At 40.8% G+C, this 18,927-nt stretch overlaps 1 protein-coding gene across 1 annotated transcript in view; it reads left to right on the top strand.

Moving 5' to 3' along the window:
* Positions 1 to 5,733: 5,733 nt before the first annotated feature.
* The window catches only part of LOC126234293 (cold shock domain-containing protein E1-like), a gene marked incomplete at its 3' end in the record, with an annotated part of 38,923 nt that continues 25,729 nt past the window's right edge, over positions 5,734 to 18,927 (top strand). The window contains 1 exon segment of the mRNA XM_049942982.1: positions 5,734 to 5,883. Coding sequence (XP_049798939.1) covers positions 5,734 to 5,883 — 150 coding nt within the window.

The raw sequence follows: 18,927 nt of genomic DNA, 5'->3' as shown, positions 1-18,927 counted from the left end.
GGACTCTGACTACACACTATTGGTTATGAACTGTAGATTAAAACTGAAGAAACTGCAAAAAGGTGAGAATTTAAGAATATGGGACCTGGATAAACTGACTAAACCAGACGTTTTACAGAGTTTCCGGGAGAGCACAAGGGAACAACTGACAGGAATGGGGGAAAGAAATACAGTAGGAGAAGAATGGGTAGCTCTGAGGGATGAAGTAGGGAAAGCAGCAGAGGATCAAGTAGGTAAAAAGAAGAGGGCTAGTAGAAATCCTTGGGTTACAGAAGAAATATTGAATTTAATTGATGAAAGGAGAAAATATAAAAATGCAGTAAATGAAACAGGCGAAAAGGAATACAAACGTCTCAAAAATGAAATCGACAGGAAGTGCAAAATGGCTAAGCAGGGATGGCTAGAGGACAAATGTAAGGATGTAGAGGCTTATCTCACTAGGGGCAAGATAGATACTGCCTACAGGAAAATTAAAGAGACCTTTGGAGAAAAGAGAGCCACTTGTATGAATATCAAGAGCTCAGATGGCAACCCAGTTCTAAGGAAAGAAGGGAAAGCAGAAAGGTGGAAGGAGTATATAGAGGGTCTATACAAGGGCGATGTAATTGAGGACAATATTATGGAAATGGAAGATGATGTAGATGAAGATGAAATGGGAGATACGATACTGTGTGAAGAGTTTGACAGCACTGAAATACCTGGGTCGAAACAAGGCGCCGGGAGTAGACAACATTCCATTGGAACTACTGACGGCCTTGGGAGAGCCAGTCCTGACAAAACTCTACCATCAGGTGAGCAAGATGTATGAGACAGGCGAAAAACCCTCAGACTTCAAGAAGAATGTAATAATTCCAATCCCAAAGAAAGCAGGTGTTGACAGATGTGAAAATTACCGAACTATCAGTTTAATAAGTCACAGCTGCAAAATACTAACGCGAATTCTTTACAGGCGAATGGAAAAACTAGTAGAAGCCGACCTCGGGGAGCATTAGTTTGGATTCCGTAGAAATGTTGGAACACGTGAGGCAATACTGACCTTACGACTTATCTTAGAAGAAAGATTATGGAAAGGCAAACCTACGTTTCTAGCATTTGTAGACTTAGAGAAAGCTTTTGACAATGTTGACTGGAATACTCTATTTCAAATTCTAAAGGTGGCAGGGGTAAAATACAGGGATCGAAAGGCTATTTACAATTTGTACAGAAACCAGATGGATGTTATACTAGTCGAGGGGCACGAAAGGGAAGCATTGGTTGGGAAGGGAGTAAGACAGGGTTGCAGCCTCTCCCCGATGTTATTCAATCTGTATATTGAGCAAGCAGTAAAGGAAACAAAAGAAAAATTTGGTGTAGGTATTAAAACCCATGGAGAAGAAATAAAAACTTTCAGGTTTGCCGATGACATTGTAATTCTGTCAGAGACAGCAAAGGACCTGGAAGAGCAGTTGAACGGAATGGACAGTGTCTTGAAAGGAGGATATAAAATGAACATCAACAAAAGCAAAACGAGGATAATGGAATGTAGTCGAATTAAGTCGGGTGATGCTGAGGGAATTAGATTAGGAAATGAGAAACTTAAAGTAGTAAAGGAGTTTTGTTATTTGGGGAGCGAAATAACTGATGATGGTCGAAGTAGAGAGGATATAAAATGTAGACTGGCAATGGCAAGGAAAGCGTTTCTGAAGAAGAGAAATTTGTTAGCATGGAGTATAGATTTAAGTGTCAGGAAGTCGTTTCTGTGGATGGTAAAAATCGTAGAGGGAGACCAAGAGATGAATACACTAAGCAGATTCAGAAGGATGTAGTTTGCAGTAAGTACTGGGAGATGAAGAAGCTTGCACAGGATAGAGTAGCATGGAGAGCTGCATCAAAGCAGTCTCAGGACTGAAGACCACAACAACAACAACATTCTGATGATGGAAGCTTGATTTCCAAAACACGTCAATGTTAGTGTTTTACACTATTAACAAGTGGATGAGCCGATATATTTTTTAACGTTCACTTCCAAATAAACTATCATAATACTGTGTTTAGGATTAATATTCTTTCAGAGAGTTAATATTTCACATTGTTGTGTATAAAAATATTTCATTTTTTGATGCTGGCAATATGTGTTATCCATTGCGCTGTTTTTATGTTGGTGAGTTGAAAACTGTGTAAAAGCTGTAATTTTGTGAGTAAAATTGCGACATTAAACTTGTCATTACACGTTATACAGTTGCTCTAAATTGTAGAATAAGAAAAAACAAACCGCACCTTACAAATGGCGACCCTGCAGGATGGTTCAAATGGCTCTGAGCACTATGGGACTTAACTTCTGAGGTCATCAGTCCCCTAGAACTTAGAACTATAACCTAAGGACTTAACACACATCGATGCCCGAGGCAGGATTCGAACCTGCGACGATAGCGGTCGCGCGGGTCCAGACTGTAGCGCCTAGAACCGCTCGGCCATCCCGGCCGGCCCTGCAGGATGGCAATTGGTGTGCCTGGATGACAATTAGTCAAATTTGTAATAAAAACAAATTTTTTAATTTTGAGAAAAAAATATTTTCATGTTGTTTTGTGATGAGGTTACCCAATGTATGTAAATGTATAGTGGGCAGAATATAGTAAATGTGTAGAAAAGTTGTATCAACGAGTATAAGCAAAGTTATCATTGAGTAGATTTAGATCGTGCGTGACCTCGCTGGCGCGCGCGAAGTTGTTCACGGCGGTGTTGAGTTGCGTTGAAATTCCACAAACAGTGAAGAGTGTTGCTAATGTTGTGTACGTAGTCTAAGGAACTTTCTATGATATTTTGGAAACGTGTAAGGTCCTGTAATTTGATGTTGACGAGAGTGTGGGCTCGCGCACTTCGAGAAAGTCAGAGGTTAGCTAAACGATCTGAAAAGGCGCAAGAACTGAGAGTATCGCAGATAGGCCAAACTGAAGATCTTGACGCGATAGAGATTCATGTAGAACGAAAGGTATCGAGTACAGGTCACGAAACGGAACGTAGTGATAGGGCAGAGGGAATGATAGCAGTTTCAAGATTGGTATCACAGTTTGAGATTGGACAAAAACAAGCAAATGACGTATCTAGTGGGTCGGAAATAGAGGACGAGCAACTTCGGTACGTTGAACCGAATACAGTAATTTTGAACGAAACGGGACAGTTTCCAACAGCAATAATGTGTGAGAGTGCGTCCGCAATTTGCACAGAAGTCGGTGAAACGGCATGTGAAAAACGCGAACGGGAAAATTTTCATCAAATGGTGACAGGTGACGAGGGCGAAGAATCCAGATAGTGTGTTCGCAATCTTGAAGCAACTCACTATGGCCATAAAGCAGACAAATGCAGGGTTAGCAGACTTGGAAACTGGAACGGCGGATCTAAGGACCGAAACGGCGAATTTAAAAACAGAAAAAAATGCAGCGTTAACAGATTTAAAAACCGAAACGGCAAAGCTAAAAGCAGAAACAAACGCAGGATTAGCTAATTTAAAAACAGAGATGAATGCTGCCTTAAGTAGTATCCAATTTGAAACGTACGTGGGGTTCGAAAAAGGCTGCGAAGATCAGCAAAAATTACAAACAGATGTCAATGAACAGTTTACTGAAATCCGGAGAGAGGCGAGAGGCTCGCGCGAGTTGATACAAGCGTTAATGGCTGACCAGAAAAACATGCGTTCTGACGTTGGCCAGATGCAGGGTGCAGTGCCTGACGTTAATCAAAGAGTGGATAAGTTAGCACGTAAGACGTCTGGTAAGGCGCAACAAATTGTGGAAGAGCTCAATGTCAGAAAACGCGACCCGCATCAAAAAGATTTGACACACGCATTGAAAACATAGTCTCGAAAAATCAGAAACTGTTTGAAGACCTTCGCACAGAACTGAAACAGTGTATCGAGAATCGTACCGAAAGAAGTAGCGAGGCAACGGAGTCAGTAGTACCATTCGATACAGTAATGGAGGAAGGCCGCTGTGGCCGAGCGGTTCTAGGAGCTTCAGTCTGGAATCGCGCGACCGCTACGGTCGCACGTTCGAATCCTGCCTCGGGTATGGATGTGTATGATGTCCTTAGGTTACTTACGTTTAAGTAGTTCTAGGTTCGAGGGGACTGGTGACCTCAGATGTTAAGTCACATGGTGCTCAGAACCATTTGAACCAGTAATGGACAGAAATCCACAAGTAAACAAGTCATTTGGGCAATCTTCCGTAGCAGAAGCTGAAACACAAAAAAGTCATGAGATTTCAGTGGTTTATCCACAAGAGGATGCGTCAGTAATCACAGAAAAGGAACAAAAGCTAATAGGAAAAGAACAGTTAACAAAGGCGAGCGAAGTAGATGATGTGCGTTCACCGCAGACAATGGAGCGACAGGCGGTAAACGCGCGCTTTCCAGCAGAGCGGCACCCGACCCTCCGAAAGCACGTGGTTGACGCCAGAGCGGATCACACTGCGACGACACATGTACCAATTTCACAATTCACGAGTTACAGCACAACAGGTTACAGACCGCAAGTCAATATGAAACTAATAGAAAGGCAAAACACGGAGCCAGTAACGGGAAATGTAAACGAGTCTTTCAGTCTGATACACGAGGAACGGTACGATGTACACAACTGCACACCACTACGTACATACGATGCTAAATGGGACACAAATATGTCAACTCGAGACCCAAGTGTGGTAGAACGAGTACAAGAGAATGGAACACAATTAAAAGGAACGGGTAATGTTGTGAAAATACAAACGCCGTATGGTGGAAAAGAAAAATTTGACAATGATCACTTTTTGACAGTCAGAAAATTCCAACATTACAAAGTAAGCGGGAACGGCTTACATCCACGCACGTTCATAAAACAATGTCAGATCAGTTTACCAGAGCATTGGCCACAGGCATAAAGTTGACTTCATTTGTGGGCTTATGAACGGAGCAATAGCGGAACCATGGAAAGAGTAGCAGCGAACTGTTATTGATATGAACAATTTAAAACTGCACTCTTGGAGCGGTACTGGTCCACAGAAACACAAAACAGAATAAAGTAGCCGGCCGAAGTGGCCGTGCGGTTGAAGGCGCTGCAGTCTGGAACCGCAGGACCGCTACGGTCGCAGGTTCGAATCCTGCATCGGCATGGATGTTTGTGATGTCCTTAGGTTAGTTAGGTTTAATTAGTTCTAAGTTCTAGGGGACTAATGACCTCAGCAGTTGAGTCCCATAGTGCTCAGAGCCATTTGAACCAGAATAAAGTATGAGTTGTTGCAGAAAGAGTTGTTCGGAAATTCCGGAGAAAAGAGACCCGTCAGATTTTTCGAAGATATGTCAAAGAAAAATCAGTGTTTAGGTAATCTACACAGTGATGGGGAACTGATAGGGACGTGCACAATGAAGTTACAGATACGTTATCAGCAGTTATTGGTTGGTAGGGTAGGAGATAACATACAAGAATTTAAAGGAATGTTGAGAGAACGTGAACTCATATTCAGTGAAGATGATCCAGGAAAACAACGTACAGTTAGAGAAAACAATAGTATGGGGAATAACAGCAACCGATAAGGTATTAATAATAATTCCAATGGTAATAATAACGGAGGAAGAGGTAATGGTTTTGGAAGAAGTGGTAGTCGCCCATGGTACAACAATAATAACTATGGTTTTGGTAACGCACAGAGGGCAAACAACAATTATGGTTTGGGGGACCGCGGAACTACAATAGGGGGTTTGGTCCTAGAAACTACGGTGACAACTATGATCCGAGATATAATCCCCGTGCAAACGAAGGAGGAACGTTTACAGGTTTTCAGCAGCAAAATCCAGTCAGGTGGAAGTGGAATGGCAAGAACGCAGGAAGGTTGGGAAAATCAAGCTTCAGAGGGACAAAACATGCGAAATGAACCGGTAGAGAAGTCGAGGTGAGGCCACCAAACCCAGGTAAAAGACAAAATTGACGAGATGAGCGGTACGAAGACCAGTCACAAGTAATTCGACCGAACAAAGAAGTGTATAATCAGACATGTAAATAGACTTAGTTTTGACAAGCAAGATTTTAAAGTAGGTTTAAGGGAAGATCGAATAAAGACACCAGCATGCTGGGATTCTATTGATTGGGAATCGACCGATGATGGCGATGATGATGAGGAACAGAAATCAGAAACAGTGGATACAGACAGTAGTACAAGAATTGATGACGATGACCAAACTGTGGGAGATGTAGTACGTTTATACGGAACGGAGACAGAGTAGTATGCCAAGAGGACAATGTAACAATGGCAACACCGATAGTGATACCTAAGGCAGATGAAAAATATAGGATAGAGGCATATGAAAAAGTAATAGAGGCGTTTAACAGAGATTGTGGGCAAATAACTCCACCCCAAAAGATTCAGATGACAGGGGTCAAAGTACTGACGGAAATAAAGTAATACTAACAGACTGGTGGGAAAAATCACGCCCTACATATCGACAGACTAACCTATAATTCGATCGAGGAGGCCTTAATGCACGAGGATGAAACCGAAGCTCCACGTGAAGTGCAGCCGATCATTCGGATTGAAGTAGAGGGCACACACGCGGACGCCATTCTCGATACAGGAAGTGAAATGATGGCGATTTCAGAAGAACTCATTAAGAAATATAACGCTGAACAGGCACTACCAGAATTAAGGACAAAACGTGCCAAAGAACCAATCATGAGTGATTAATAGGCAAACGCGAGTAACTTTTTCATGTCACGGGTATGAAATAGATACGAATATGGTAACTGTGCCGAAACTTTCAGTACCCATAATAATAGGAGCCGATTTCATGAGTCAAAATCGCGTTACACTTAATCTGGACGAAGGGTATTTGATTCTCGGGAAGGAGCGCCTTAATTTTGAAGAGAAAATCAGATATGAAGAGATGCCAGGGGTCTACAGACAACTAAATATGAAACTGGATAAGTATAAATCTGAGGAGGGACATCCACGATATCAGGGGACGAAAGAATCGAGACCTGTAGATGACGAGGTAAAGATGGAAATTCGTCAGGAGATAGATGATAAGTTGCGACAAGTAAATGAAACAGGCAAAGCCGAATTAGAAAGAATATTACGACAAAATTCCGAGGTGTTTCTACCAAAACCCGGTGCCATTAACAACTTTCAATATGAATTCCAAGTGAAGGAATATAAGCCATTTGGAGTACCACCTTACACTATTAAATTATGTTACAGAAAACAGGTATTCGCAGAACCACACAAAATGATAGAAGTTGATATTATTGAAACTTCAACTTCACCATGCAACAGTCCCTTGTAAATTGTAGATAAGAACGATGGGAGTATTAGGATAGTCGTGGATGCAAGTCAAATAAATTCCATTATCATTCCTAAAAACGATCGCTGCGAAAAACTGAAAGAGCTATTGCAAAAGTTCTATGGAGTTAAGATTTTTTCTTCCCCTGATTTGCGAGCTGGTTTTTGGCAAATAGAACCAACACCTGAATGCAGAAAGTATACGGCCTTTATCGCGTTTGGACGCAGTTACCAGTTCTAAAGACTCCCCTTCGGTCTGAGCATATCCTCTGCTGCTTTTATAAGAGGTTTAGGAGCTGTGTTGGATAAAGAACTTCAAGAGCGGCTCACCTGTTACGTTGATGACATTTTAATAGCTGAGCCATCGTGGGAATTCCACAACGAGGTACTTGATAAATTGCTAAGGACGTGAAAAGAACATGGAGTAACCGTAAACATAAAGAAATCCAATTTTGGAAATAAAAGGATTCAGTTTTTAGGCCATATTCTCACTGAACATGGGATTGAACGCAACCCTAACAAACTACAAGCGATACAGGTCATGGATACGCCATATACAAGAAAAACATTGCGTGGTTTCTTGGGACTTATTAACTTTTATAAAAGATTCATTTGGATAGAATCCCTTGCTACCCCACGGTTATGTGCGTTGACCAGTAAAAAAAATGCCATGGATGGGGGATGACCAAGCAGAACAGGAATTCCAATTACTAAAAAGATCCAAAATTGTTAAGGCTTTCGTGGCCACTTGTTGACAAACTGCCTATTGGCTTCTGTCTCGGGTTCTTCGGCCGACGTTCATCTAATGATTTTTCTGACGTTTCGCCAGCACGAGTGGCTGGCATTGTCAAAGCTTCACCCTCCATTGCCGGTGGTGAACTGGAGGCGAGCTCGCGGCCGGAGACTATATGTACCCGGTGCGCCAACGTCCGAGGGCTTCTCCGCGGTCATTTCCGGTGCGGTTCTCCTCTTGCTACCTGCGACGGTCGTTCGCTGCAGTACGGGAAGCAAGGATCCGTTTACCTTAAGGCTTTCCTCTTTCTTGTTGAAACTGTTCGCGTGTTTTTGTATTTCTACAGCTTCTCTGAACAAGCGCGTGTGATAGTGCTTCTCTACAGCCAGAACTTCCGTGTCGGCGAATTTTATTACGTGGTCGGTCCCATTCAGTGCGTGCTCTGCCACGGCCGATTTCTCCACCTGCCTCAACCTGCAATGTCGCTTGTACTCTTTGATCCTGGTGTTAATTGATCGTCCAGTCATTCCGACATAAACTTTTCCGCATGTGCATGGTATACGGTATATTCCCGACCTTGCAAGTGGGTCTCTTTTCTCCTTCGCCGATCTAAGACACTCTTTGATCTTCCTTGTCGGTTTGAAAATCGTCTTTACGCCATGTTTGCGCAATGTACGGCCGATTCTGTCCGTCACTCTGGGAATGTATGGCAGAAAGGCCGTACCCGACATTTCTTTTTCTGGTTCCTTACTTCGCCTAGTGTTGGGCTCTGTTACACTTCTAATGTAATTTGTGGAGTACCCATTGCTCCTCAGAACAGTTTCCAGGTGTTGCATTTCTCGTTTGAGAATCGCTGGTAAAGGTACCACTTTTAGCGCATCCCGATTTAACGAAAGAATTCTGTATGGCAACTGACAGAGCGAAAACAGGCTTGGAAGTGGTACTCTTTCAACAACATCACGAAGATGGACAGCGGGTGACAAAAACAATAGCTTCCGCTAGTCGTGTCGTCACAAAATGTGAAAAAAATTATTCAATCACGGAATTAAAAGCGCTGGCAGTAGTATAGGGGTTTCACAGATTTAGATGCTTCCTGTTTGGGTGAAAACCAATGTATTCACAGACCATACAGCACTAGAATTCCTGTTAAATGCAAAACTTGCCTGGGAGACTAGGTCGGTGAATGTTGATTTTCAAATCACTTATGTACCTGGACCTTCAAATGTGATAGCTGACTGACGCCCTCTCCCGATTGCCAGAACGGGTTAACAAAAACAGAATGAGCAATACTGAAGAAGAGCAAGTACTTATGTGTTACCTAAAAAATGTGCCCTTTGAGAACTACATTACCAATTCCTTGAAACAGTAGGCAGGGAAAAGGACAAATACCCAGACCTAGCCAAAATTAAGTGGAAAAACAGAGAATCACGGGATATTAGACACTTTTATCTCGTAAGGGACTATGTATTATTCTACAGACGTGATACAAATAGAAGTTTATGGGTCGCATGTATACTACAGGAAATAGTAAACAAGTACATTTGGTATACTCATTTGAGTAACAGCCATATTGGAGCTAAGAAATGTTTTTTAAAATTAAAAATGTCTTGTCACTTCGCAAATATGGAGCGAAGAATCAGACAGGTTCCACCTGAATGTAAGAAATGCCAGAGAGCGAAGCATGTAACATTTCAAACGAGACCACCAATGTTCCCTATCATTCCGGAGAAATTGAGACACATAGCAGCAACACATCTCATGGGTCCACTACCCCGTACACAGAAAGGTCACGTATTTATTCTTGTAGTCATAGAGTTAACTTCAAAATACGTGACATTTACACCCTTGAAGAAAGCAACAGGCAGGAGCATAAGCAAAGCGCTGATATGAGATTTCCTTCGACAAGTTGATGGAGTCGATAAAATGCTATCGGACAATGGAACGCAGTATCGTTCAGCACAATGGCAAAACACTCTGTGACGCCATAAAATTAAACCTGTTTACATTTCCAGGTACAAACCAAGCGCCAACCCAAATGGACTAACGATGAAGGATTTAGGAACCCTCTGTCGTAGTAAGCAGCATAATACCGGGGACAGACATTTGTCTGACTTCCAAGATGGCATAAATGAAATGCCACATAGCACATTGTTAACCCCAATTACTGTTCTTAAGAATAAACCAGCACGAAATAAAATCCGAGAATTAATTAAATTCCCTCCAGTACCCCGTGTGCGGCATCAGCATGTAGTAAAATTAGCACCGAGCAATCTGAAAGCTGCTGCTTTAAGGAGAAACGACCGAGCGGACAGAACGGCAAACACACGAGTATTTTTGCCAGGACTAGTAAAAACACACCATCTCTTTAGCAAGAAAAAACACCAGAGCTACAAATTTTTTTCGGTATACAAAGGCCCAATGGAAGTGAGTATAGTAGTCCATGATAATGCTATCGAATTGATTAACCCAAAGACAGGAAAAACATTAGGTTTGCACCACGTGGGTCATTTAAAGTTACACAAAGGTTAGGAAAAAAAGTGGTCCACTCAAGGATTTAGCTGTATTGAATGTCCTGAAATCGAAGAATAGGAAAGAGAGCAAAATACACACAAATAAAGCTTTTAACTTGTACTTATCTCGATTAATTAAATAAAATAGATTTCACAAGGACGTAAAATTATAATGATGATGAAAAGGTAGGAAAGTAACAACTCATGTAACTCTTCTGCTAACGAAATGTGTTCTGGGGAAAGAATTGAACGTAAGAAGAAAAATATGGATCAGCACATGGATAGTTTAACGAAATAGTAGTAGATTCTCTCTTAAAGACGTAGTGTGAAGGAGGGGCAAGTTGATTTTTGTAGAAGAAAAGAAGTGAAGAAGTAAGTAGGATATAGATGATGAAGGGATAAGGAGACAAGCATTTTAATTTTGTTCCGTCGCGGACGGTGAACAAATAATTGAAGAGGTATTTTGGTGAATATATGAAGCATATAGGATTAGTGGAAAGTACCATAATCTGATATTGAAATAGAAATATGAGGGAAATAAGAATAAGAAGTCGTTAGGAGGTAACTATTAGGAAAGAGAAATGAAATATTAAGCTAAGCAAGAAACATGTTAATTCGTGGAAGGAGGTAGAGGAGTTGACCCAGAAAAGATTTCTATATGGAGGAAGTATAATAAGGGAAGAGGAATGTAAAAGTTTGCGATCGAAAAGATAGGAAGAAGGGATAAGTACGAAGTTAAAAACAATACAGCAGATCAATAGAGACGGTTTTTGAAGGGCATTAACAAAAAAAAAGTGTATTTTGAGGTTCTGTTACGGCTAAGGACAAAAAGAAGAAATTGCAGAGAAAAAGACGCCGGAGTCGGAGTTTAAAATTGATAGCGTAATCTAAGAATGTAAGAAAAGTAAGATTGCCACGTATTGGAGATGAGGTCTGCAGCCAAGGTGCAGCAGCCGGCCGCGGTGGTCTAGCGGTTCTAGGCGCTCAGTCCGGAACCGCGCGACCGCTACGGTCGCAGGTTCGAATCCTGCCTCGGGCATGGATGTGTGTGGTGTCCTTAGGTTAGTTAGGGTTAAGTAGTTCTAAGTTCTGGGGGACTGATGACCACAGATGTGGTCAGAGCCATTTGAACCAAGGTGCAGCATCATTGCGGCCAGATCGACGACGAGACTGAGGAGAGCGGTTAGGCGTGGGAGGAAGGGACACTGAGTGTGGCTGCCTGGTACGTCAGCTCACGAGATAACAAAAGAAGAGGCCTCGGTGGAAACCGACGTTCCTAGGGGATAACTCCTCTGTGGAAAGGTTTGGAGAGACACAACGCAGCCTGAAGGCAAGCAACATGTACCCTGCCTGAAGTGAGTTTTATTCCTACGAAAGCCACCGAAAGCGTAACAACAATGGTTTTTGCGAAAGTGGTCGTCACTTGGCACTTCTATCGCAATTATTGAAGGGATAAAGAATGTCCACCGAACCGGAACGGAAGCGGACATATTACGGCGAGAACGAGCGGAGGCTTCAATTCACCACAGGAAGAAGAAGAAACGCCTTTCTGTAACTCAATGTGCAGAATAGCGGAAACTGTCATCAAACCATACGAAATTCAACATCTGCGTGACGGTCCCTGACAACACAGGGGACGGAGCAGGCAAAGGATGGAAGACTGTTCATCTACATGAACAACCGATTACAATGAAGAATAGACAACTGTGAAGAAGACCCATAAGAACGGATGAAAGATAACGATGTTAAACAGGTCTTCAACCCTAACTCCCAGTCCACAGAAGAACGAAGACACAAGTAAGAAGACAGCAAGAAGCACCAAGAACTGAAAACACAACGCAGAAGACTTGGAAGAAAGAAGAGCTTGGACCAGAAGAGATAAGAAACCTTTTCAAATCCGCTCCCATAAAAGACCCATTATTACATTTAACTACCAATGGGAATCTAATTTAGATGTTCTAACAGCATAAATATTCGATGTTCTTTATGGCAGACTGCAACACCTTCAGAGGGAATACCAGAAAACTGGAAGATAACAACTCATATGGAAATCTACCAATGAAATGACTAACGGTGAATCAGCATAAGGATTCGACGAATGTGGAAGCGCAAAAGTTTTGGCTGCCACAAATGGATCTCCAATTCAACAGCACAATAGGCATGTGCACAGTGGAACAAAGGCTACCACGTATTCACGACACACTCAGACGTTCAGACCTTTCTCTCTGCTGACCGTCTTTTCGTTCCCGACGGGAACACGGCGAGGCACGGGCGACGGTCATGCCACACTCAACGGAAACGCGGCGAAACTCATACCAAACCTCATAACATACTCAAAGGAGACACAGTGAGGCATACAGCCGACCGTCATTCCACGTTCGACGGAAACACGTCGAAACACTTCAACAAAAGAGTGAACCAGCCTAAAGATAGGAGAAAGAACTGTGGCAGACTACTATCTAGAAAAAAAATTTAAATTCTTATTGTATTTAAAATATGTTAATGTAAACTTTTCATGTGTTAGTGATAAATCTTTATTAACGATGTTTTTCTTACTCATATTGACAAGTCAATAATATTTTCTTATATTGCAGTTTTTTCAACATGTTAAAGGTAATGAAAACCTACTATTAACAATATTGAGTGTAATGTGTTCATAAAAATATATAGGGTAGATAAACATGTATGGATTTAGCTATTCCATGATGTCAATCTAAAATTTTGTAAAGTAAAATTATGTTTGGAAATTCAAGATTTATGAAGGTCAATGTTGATAATTTTTGTAAAGTCGTGAGGCATAGAATTATGATTTTTGGAGAATGTAAATGGATTCAGAAATAGGACTATAGCTATAAAATCATGAGAGACGTTGAGAAATAGCTTATAAAGTTTAATTCTAAGAATTAAACATGTTTTAGATTATGAGTAATACAACAGAATAAAGTAACATTTTTTTATAAAAGGGGAAGATAATATTAAATGAAGCTTTCCTCAACTTCAATACATATCTATCATCAATTAACACAAATAACTAAATAAAATAGAACAGTTCAAAATAAAAAGGAAAATTTTCAAATGATACAAATTTATAAAGAAACGCACATTGTTTGAATTTCAATAACAATTTATTGTAGTCAACTACATTTGAAAGAAAAAAATCCTTAGATTAGTTCAATAGAATTGAATGAAAGATCAGAAAATCAAATACAATGTAAAGGAAGGGGACTGAATAGAACCACTGTTGAAGTTGTACTGAATATTAAGATAGGAAGTTGGTCAGTAAAAATGTCAGTTGCTACAGTCAGCAGTTGAACCAATTTTGCACTGTATTCAATCAATTTCTCAACCACTGATTGACGCAGGACAAAATTGAAGACAGAAGGAGGAGGATATGTAAGGTGGAAGAATAAATGGTCAGATTTGCACCTTACATGAGACCTTCACACATCGCAATGAGAAGGTGAAGATGACACCTAACGTAATTCGGCAGTTATGAGAACATTTGTCTACCAGTATGTAATGCAAAAAGGGTTGACAGCCAATTGACGGTAATTAACACACCGTTCCTATACGATACATGTCTTTGAGCAGAAGGTGGAGCAGGGAAAGTGAGTCGCTTTTGGTTTTGAAAAGCCAGCCACACAATGGCGTAGCAAAGCTGCGCTGTGGGAGTTACGACGGAAACCACTTAAAGGGGTGACAGGAGGAAGGTCAGCGACCCCGGGCCAGGTATTCAGGCCAGAGGAGGCGTGTAGCGGCGCGTGTGCAAAAGGGAAAGAAAAGAGCTTTAGAAAGCTGTGTTTCGGAATTCCAGTGGGATATGAACAAAAGCAAGTGACGCATTTTTGTACAGCGAGTGCAGCACATGGAAAGGTCAATGAACATAAGGCATTTAGAAAGGGCACAAAACGTCCGATTGCGGAAAACGCACTAGGAAGGAGAAAAATACTGAAGTTTCGATGCAGTTTGATAGAAGGGACATTGCAATTGGTAGAGAGAGTTTCTACAAAAGAAGAGGAATGCTCCTATTGGTCGAAAAAAGCCGTGACGTGAAAAAGGAACCCAAGTGAATTGAGGCAGTTCTGCCATGAGTAGGACAATAGTGAAATTTTTTGAGGGACTCTTCTCTGAACTGGCGTCAAGTGCAGAAAGGAGCGTTTAACGCTCTGTACGGGGCAGAGAAGAAACTTTTGTGGACACTGCATTCACAGCGGCTGCACTTCAGCTACAAATTAGCTGTAGGAACGTTTAGCTCCAATTGTGGAGAAACGAGCCAGCCGAATAACTGTTCTTGCAAGAACTGAGGGGGCACTATAATATGCACACTGCTCCAACCATGCGCGTGTATAACACCACATGATAAGACTAGGGCTGAGAACATGTTTTCTCGCCTATCGAGAAACATAGGGAAAGTTTCTGCCGGAAAGTTCAGCAAAGGTCAGATTAACTTTATAGGAATTTCAGTGGGAGAGAGTGGCCTTGCAGAGAGCATCACATCGCAGCTTAAGGTAAATACTGCGTGCAGAGGCGTAAACCTTGTTGGCTCACCAGCTTGCGACCACTGTAAACTTGAGCTGCCTTGGGTAATCTTGTGCTCAAATTTGTCACTTAACTAACCACCTACTGTAGGCTTCTTTGTAGTCCTAATTAGAACCGAACTTTGAAACGGAATCGAATGATTTTCGTAGTACTGACCAACATCATAACTTATGCGTAGGAGTAATTTTATAAAGGAACTTCCAATTAAACTTTCATAATATTGTGTTTAGGATTAATATTCTTTCAGAGAGTTAATATTTCACATTGTTGTGTATAAAAATATTTCATTTTTTGATGTTGGCAAGATGCGTTATACATTGCGCTGTTTTTATGTTGGTGAATTGAAAACTGTGTAAAAGCTGTAATTTTGTGAGAAAAACTGTGACATTAAACTTGTCATTTTACCTTACACAGTTGTTCTCAGCTCTAGAATAAGAAAAAAAAACCGCACCTTACAGTCTGAATGAGGACAAAGTGTTCCTGATGATTCTATTCTGTTGAAGGCTGTGCTGGAGTGAAGGTGTATCTTGCTTACGATGTGTTATAGTGTGCTATTAGAAGTGGCAGCGTTTAAATATGTTGAGAAACCGAGAGAGGGAGGTGTGCACAGAAGCAGAAGTGGGTTTCCAGCAGTGAAGTGCTAAGTGCTATGGAAACTTTGAAGCTCCTCTCGTGCAACCGTTTTCGGCAAAAAGGTAACATATTTTAGAACCGTATGTTTGCTCACCCAAATTGGACTGGAGAAATTTCTGTGGCAGTATAATTGAATATATAGCAGTATGGGACTCGAAGGCGTCCAAGTGGGACAGATTCCATTCTCCATATGAGATATCTTCAATTCGGATCGGGTTTTGTAAAACATTATTTAATTCATCAAATAGCCTTTGCATACTATATACGTTTTAAAACGTACGTTGTGGAGCCTTCCTTTGTGTGGCTGTGCATGGGACACCGCGTGTCTCAAGTGCCCTATGTAAAGTGATTGTATTCTTGCAAGATGGTAGTAGTGAATAACCATGACGCCTTGCACAGATGCTTCACGTAAGAGCAAACAAATAACTATTCTCAGACCTTCGACTCGATCAATATTTGAACCAGGCAGGAAACATTCTATTGTGTTACTTAAATATTTTCAGATCTCAGAACGTAAGTTTGTCTTGGTATCTTCAGGAAAGCAACTATTTTGCCATTTTTATACTACGTTTGTGATAGTGTGGCGTTACCAGGTCACTAAATTAAAGTTTCTTACGTTTATGAGTAAATAAATGCGTGGTTATGGGTACACAGGTCAAAACCAAATGTTGTTTGTGATACTCAAACTTGAGTTCAGTGAAGACAAAGCTAGTGATCAATAGAAAAATATTTAAAATGCTAAATAACATTACTTTGTGTTGAAGTACTGTGGCAAACCATACCTGAGAATCGATATCTTAATATTGTTTTGTGTGGTGCTTATTGGTTGCGAAAAAAGGGCAGCTTCTTCGTGGAATCTGATGACTATTGTAAGTAGCGGCGTAGACACACATATAATAAAATTTTACAGGCAATATACAACTGTGACGCTCGGTACGAGAACAGCGAATTAAGGTATCTTGTTTATTTTTACATTCATGTTTTTACCGGGGCTGTATTGTATAATCTGTATAAGTAATTTAAATCAATTAAAAACATTTTGTTCAGCAGCTCTATTTGATCCTATAGGATTTTATTTCGTATATGCGCTTATGGAAATAAATTCTATTTCTTCGAGTTGCTTCATTCTTTTGCTTTTGACAGGTAGGTGAAATATTTGTAGGTTGTTGTGCTATGTCTGGGACTTCATGTTCATATTCAGCAGCATGTGTTTGATTACGTATTTTAAACAAAGAACGTCCATGTGCTCGCAGAATCGTAAACTGAAATTTCTATCTGTTTGGGGGGTGTATATATTCCGTTATCAGTTGCAGATGAGCTCTTATACCCTTGATAAACTGCAGCGACTGCTGCTGTTCTCAAATAATACGGACGGTTTTGAACTTTATTTTGTCATTTCTCACATTTGTTCATCAGTTAGCTACCTTATATGAAAAGTTTCATAAATATGGCATGCTCACATATTTTTCAGTTACCTACACTAATGGAAAAAAATTCCAACGCCAAGAAGCAGTTGTGCGAGATAAACGAAAGGTGGGTGGTGTGTTTCTGCATCTGGAAGACGACGTCTATTCAGGTTTCATGCCCACAATAAATTCTGTATATTTCAACCAAAATTGGCTGAGACAAACAAAACGTGTTTCGTTACTTATTGGACGCCTCTTGTAGTTAGGTTCTAGACGCTACTTGAGCGTAAGGGTGAAAGGTAATTAGTTAGCTGTAAGTGTACGTTACATAATTATAGGTTCAGAAATTCATTTCTATTGTGCTAGATTTTAATTTCTTTATCTGTTTTACTGATTTGCTATGACTGTTGATTTTCACAGTGATTTCATTCTGAATCACTAACTCACCAACTTTTTTCTTAGAATGGAAAGAACTGCTTTTACCAACTAACTTCGCAGATTTCGAAAATATATAAGACTCTGGTAATTTGAATGAAATGCCCTCCTAAGGTTACACAGTCCAACACTCGTACCGTTAATGACATAAATTTGGGTATAGCGTGTATCACAGTACTACTTCAAAATACCCGTACTGTTTCTTTGAAAAAAGAAAAAGAACCCATGGGAGTTACATCAAGTTTGTAGTCGTTCAAGACGTAGCACCCTCTACACATTGCTGTTTGGAAATCTGCAAGTTTCTAACTTGCCTGTTTCTCCTTTCATTCACGAATTCGAGTCAACTCTTCGTAAAAATTTTAGCTTTTAGTCTGTGTTACATGTGGGGCACAGATTGATTATCAGGACATCATATTACAATCGAGAAAATTAATTCTGGTATCTGACCATTGCTTTTGAAAAACTATGCATCCCTGAGGGTTATTCCTAACATAAAAAAGAACGAGCTGGTTTCACGGCGAAGTCCTGTCAATAAAAAATTGGATATGCGTCTGACCATCCACACGTTCATTGGCGACGTCTACGTTGACTTGACAGGACTTCAATATTTGAAAGATGTTTCAGGATATATAGGTTAGTCAGTAGTTTTAAGGTGAAGAAAATTCATAGGAATGAATTGTAACGCGACCTCTTCCACCTTTCTGCAAGTAAAATACTCATCTGGGCAGATTTGAATACCAAATCATAATCTGCTGTATTTAGTTATAGAATTTTCATAATGAAGCGACAGTCTGACAGTTATAAATGTAATGAATTTAAATGTGTTTTGTCTAACCATAAATGTAAGAGTTAAGAGGCATCTCTCTATGAATCATAGATGATAAAAGCAATCCGTGACCTAGTATTCAAATTGCCATCCAAGCGCTTTTTTTTTTTCATGAAAATGTAAGCCGCAGCACTCCTCTTCTGACACTGCAGTACACTGTCGATGCTGTCAACATTAGCAAAAATATTGATTTAAGAAGAGACACCGGTGAAATTTCAACCAGGTCGCAAAAAAATCGTAGGGGACTGAAAATTTGTTTCATAACATGTCTTGGCATGCTGAATTCAGCAAATTCCAAATTGCAAGTTCTGCCGCCACCCATCCTGGATCAGAAATAGTTATAAATACACACATCAAAAAAAGTTTTGCATCACCCCGGTTCCCAATACTCCTGAAGACAGACGTTGACTGTGGATATTGTATCCCTTTGACTGTTCAGGGATGTCACTAAACCCGCCCAAAGATGTAAACAACCATGCACGAGCAGCGCCTACTAGACGGAGGGGGTCCGACAACCGATCCCAGTCAGTCCACCAGGAAGGAGGTACACGGCTCGTGTTGTCTG

This window comes from Schistocerca nitens, chromosome 1, assembly GCF_023898315.1.
Source record: "Schistocerca nitens isolate TAMUIC-IGC-003100 chromosome 1, iqSchNite1.1, whole genome shotgun sequence".
NCBI classification, from domain to species: domain Eukaryota; kingdom Metazoa; phylum Arthropoda; class Insecta; order Orthoptera; family Acrididae; genus Schistocerca; species Schistocerca nitens.
The sequence above is the reverse complement of the archived record's forward strand: the minus strand, read 5'-3'. Positions and strand labels throughout refer to the sequence as shown.